Source organism: Octodon degus, unplaced genomic scaffold, assembly GCF_000260255.1.
Source record: "Octodon degus isolate 3935 unplaced genomic scaffold, OctDeg1.0 scaffold00125, whole genome shotgun sequence".
Lineage (NCBI taxonomy): Eukaryota > Metazoa > Chordata > Mammalia > Rodentia > Octodontidae > Octodon > Octodon degus.
This window is the reverse complement of record NW_004524701.1, coordinates 8,250,772-8,255,161: the sequence shown is the minus strand read 5'-3', so window position 1 is coordinate 8,255,161 and position 4,390 is coordinate 8,250,772. Positions and strand designations below refer to the sequence as shown.

The 4,390-nt window shown below is 33.0% G+C and overlaps 1 protein-coding gene across 1 annotated transcript in view; it reads right to left on the bottom strand.

Annotated features, from left to right (window-relative positions):
• Positions 1-4,390, bottom strand: part of Metap1 (methionyl aminopeptidase 1) — a 117,080-nt gene that overhangs the window by 22,842 nt on the left and 89,848 nt on the right. The window contains exons 5-6 of the mRNA XM_023700605.1: positions 2,740-2,831; positions 1,386-1,469 (exon numbers count right to left, since the gene is read on the bottom strand). Coding sequence (XP_023556373.1) covers positions 1,386-1,469; positions 2,740-2,831 — 176 coding nt within the window. The remainder of the gene's footprint in view (positions 1-1,385; positions 1,470-2,739; positions 2,832-4,390) is intronic.

The window sequence follows — 4,390 nt, the reverse complement described above, 5'->3', positions numbered from 1 at the left end:
TCCAATCCTCAAACTGTTAGAAGTGCTGGTCATTTACTTGCCATTCCAGTATTTATCTTATGTTTTACTCTTAGTACTTCTTTGCTATCATGAAAACTTAGTTCAACTGTTTTGAAACATTTAAATATCTGAATATTGCTTAATCTTAATTTTTTGTTCTAAGATTTATACTGTATCTCTGACAATTTATTTAAAAAGACACTGTATGATATCTTCTAGTATTAGAAACTTTAAAAAGTATATTTCCATTTTCTGTTGACTTAAAAAAAAAGAGGTTTGTACCTATAAAATAAATAAATAAATAAATAAAAATTTTTAAAAAGATACTATATTTACTATAAATATTTACCTGTTTATGGCCTTGTGGATATAAAAGAAAAACAGATTTCTACTAAGCTAGGTTCAGATATCATATTCTATCTTAAAAGATTTGGTGTTTGTAGTAGCACAATGTACTTAAAGTACTGATTAATTATCTTACAAAAGCTCAACTAAAACTTCAAAAATAAAGTATTTCTATAATCCTAACACTCTGAGAAGCTGAGCCAGATGGACTACAAGTACAAGTCCAGCCTGGGACTTGTACTTAGTGAGACTCTCAAAACATAAAGTAAAAAGGACTGTAGCTCCCTAGAAGGCCCTAGGATCAGTCCTCAACACAACAAAGACAAAAACATAAGCTCACTTCAGAACTTAAGACTCACAGTCATATAGCTTCTCGATATGTGTAGGGATTAATACAAGGATTACACTTGAAAACCAATACCTGCAGATGTTCAAGATCCTTACATAAAACAATATTGTGTTTGCCTGCAAGTTACATACATCTGCCCAGATACTTTACATCATCTCTTTATTACTTATAATACTAATACAATGTAAATGTTATGTAAAGAGTTATTATTCTGTACTATTTAGGAAATGAAAAAAAAAAAAAAATTGGGTCTCACTATGCATTTCAGATTGGTCTTGAGCTCACTTTGTAGCTCAGGCTGATCTCAAAATCTAAGATCCGGGCCAGGGAGATAGCTCAGTAAAATAAGAGCTTGTCTGGCAAGTGCAAAGCCCTGAGTTCAATCCCTAGTATCACCAAAAAAATAAATAAATAAATTAAAAATCTAAGATTTTCCTGCCTCAGCTTTCGGAATTCTACTATTACTGGCATGGGCCACCATGCTCAGCTTCTCCAAATACTTTTAATCCACGTTTGGCTGATTCCATGGATGCCCACAATCCAGAAGGCAGATTATACTTATAAGAGTAACAATTTCTGAATGCTTTATTTTAAATAGGTCAAGTTAGCTTAACCATGTCATTCAGACATTCAGAACTTAAAACACATGTAATATAAAAGTTTTTCCTAAGTAAAATAGAACAGCTCTTACTAAGTGTACAGCATGATCTATTTCTTCAGTAGTTACACCTGGTTTGATCATCCCAGCTGCAATATCCAGAACTTCTCTTGCAAGCTGTTAAAAGAGGAACACAGCATATGTAAAAAGAAATTTAAAAAATACAGGAATCTGTACCCTTTGTATCTAGTCTTAGATTTTGTGGAAAGTAACTATGAACTTTCCATTCTACATTATTATACAAAGTGTTAATATATTTAAATTTACCTAGGAAGTGGGCTTAAAGCTTATTTTACTAGGTTTAACTGATTTCTCTGAAAATGTACATTCTAATTTTAATCAATAGTCAACTGATGGGCAGAGGAGATAGCTCAGTAAAATAAGTGCTTGCCTGACAAGCGCAAGGGCTTGAGTTCAATCCCCAGTTCCGCCAAAAAAAGAAAAATCAAGTGATAGGACCAGGGAGACAGGTCAGTGACATAAGCGCCTCCTTGACAAGTACAAGGTCCTGAGTTTGACTCCCAGTACCACACACACACACACACACACACACACAGAACAACTGATACAAGCTGAGAAGGGTAGAGGGAAATAAAAGATAGATGAATTTTCTCAAAGAATCATAGCAAACAAATGAAAGGAATATCAAGTTCTCCAGATTATCAAAATAATTAATGTCAATTTATTTTTAAAGTATTCCATAAAAACCTTAAGAATCACATCTAAATGAACATTATCAATGTATCATTTATTTTTTTCTTTAAAAATGTAATTGTACCTATTACTAACCACTACCACTGTAGATGATACATATTTTACAATAAGATCTTCAGTTGAACCTATGTAAGCCGTAAACTTCATCCTGTATTGCTATATTTGTGAAAATAGAATGAAAAAATATAATAAAAACATGGTTCTGTAACAAAAGTGAAAGAAATAAGGGGCCAGGAAGACAGCTCAGTAGAGTAAGTGCTTCTCTGGCAAGCACAAGGGCCTGAGTTCAATCCCTGGTTCTGGAAAAAAAAAAAAAAATAGGGGCTGGGGAGACGGCTCAGTAGAATAAGCGCTTCCCTGGCAAGCACAAGGGCCTGAGTTCAATCCTCAGTTCCCCCAAAATAAATAAATAAACAAATAAATACAAAAACAAATACATGAAATAAACTGGCAATCAAATAGTCATTAATTGACCAATTTCAAACTGGGCTATTTAAGTAAAAAAAAAAAAAACTGCTACACTAAATAATATATAAACAGCAGTTAATAAAAAGCATGGCTACGCATAATCTTACAATGTAATATCTGATGCATTTATAAATCATATCTTTGACTTCACATATTAAGTACAGTTTAAATATGACATCCACAAGAAAAAAAAAATGACTCTTACCCTACACACAAGTCTCATTCCTTCTATATCTTCAGATGAGAGTAACTTAATTTGAGAAGTACCTTTAAGAGCTTGTTCAGATTCAGACATTCCTGGAAGAGAAAATCAGCACGTAAAACCAAAAACCAAAACAAATGAAAAGATACAACATTTATTAACATAATTATGTCTCTGATGACGTAACACTCAAAACCAAGTTTCACTCAAGGCTCACACAATGCTGTTTCATATGTTGAGAGGGTCCGGGTTATTCATAAAATATTTTCAATATGAAAAAGAGATTTGAGGGGCCGGGGAGATGGTTCAGTAGGATAAGCGCTTCCCTGGCAAGTGCAAGGGCCTGAGTTCAATCCCTGGTTCCGAAAAGAAAAAAAAAGAAAAGAAAGAAAAAGAAAAAGAGATTTGCTAAACAATCAGAAGGCATGCTTCTAAAGAACAAATTTCAGATCTACTGGTATTAATAATCAATCAATATTTATAGAGTACAAACTTATTATATACTAGGTGTAATAATCAGCTCAGTAAATGATTTTTTTTTTTTTTTTTCCCAGAACCGGGGATTGAACTCAGACCCTTGCGCTTGCCAGGGAAGCGCTTATTCTACTGAGCCATCTCCCCGGCCCCTGATTTTTTTTTTTTTTGACTAGTACGAAACAAATTACAAATTGTTTTCACAACCATCATTTCATGAAGCATCTTTTTATCAATCATTCATGAATTACTATTTTCTGAAACAGAAACTTAAGGTCAATTACCTTCAGTTATGATATTTTAGTGTGCTACAACATAATTTTAAAATCACTTTTGGTATATTTGACATACATAAAGATCACATTCATCATAGGAAATTTATATTTGTACTTACCAGATCTTTTTTTTTTTTTTTTTTTTTTTTTTTTTTGTGGTACCAGGGATTGAACTCAGGATCTTGCACTTGCCAGGCAAGCGCTTATTCTACTGAACTATCTCCCTGGCCCCTTACTATATCTTTTTCCCCATTCACCTCCCCCCTCTTCAATCCTTCCCTTCTCCATTTACAAAAGCTTTACTTCCTTTTTTCTTCTATTCTTTTTTCTTTTTTCCTTCCTTCCTTTCCCCCTTCCCTTTTTTCCCTGTCCCATTTGAACATTTTTAAAGTAAAAAGGGAATAGAAATTATTAGATTATATCATATAAACTAGAATACTACTATAAAATGTTTGTTAATTTATATACATACATTCACAGATCATATCATAAAATCCATTTCTCACTGAGTCTTAGGAGTTTAAAAAATATTACCCTAGTACTATTTTTAACCAAACAGATCTAATTCAAGTTTCATGCACATTAAGAAACAGAGTACACCAATTATTTCAAAACCTTAAAAAAAACTAAGTTGTCAAATAATCTTGATATGTTCTGGCAAAAAAAAAAAAAAAAAGAAGAAGGAACCAGGGAGATTGCTCAGTCCCTGGCATGTGCAAGGTCCTGAGTCTAATCCCCGGTTCTGCCAAAAAAGAAAGAAAGAAAGAAAGAAAGAAAGAAAGAAAGAAAGAAAGAAAGAAAGAAAGAAAACCAAATAAATGCTGGCAGGAATATGGAAAAAAGAACCCATCTTCACTGTTGGTGGGAGTATAGACGGGTACAACCACTATGAAAATCAGTGTGGA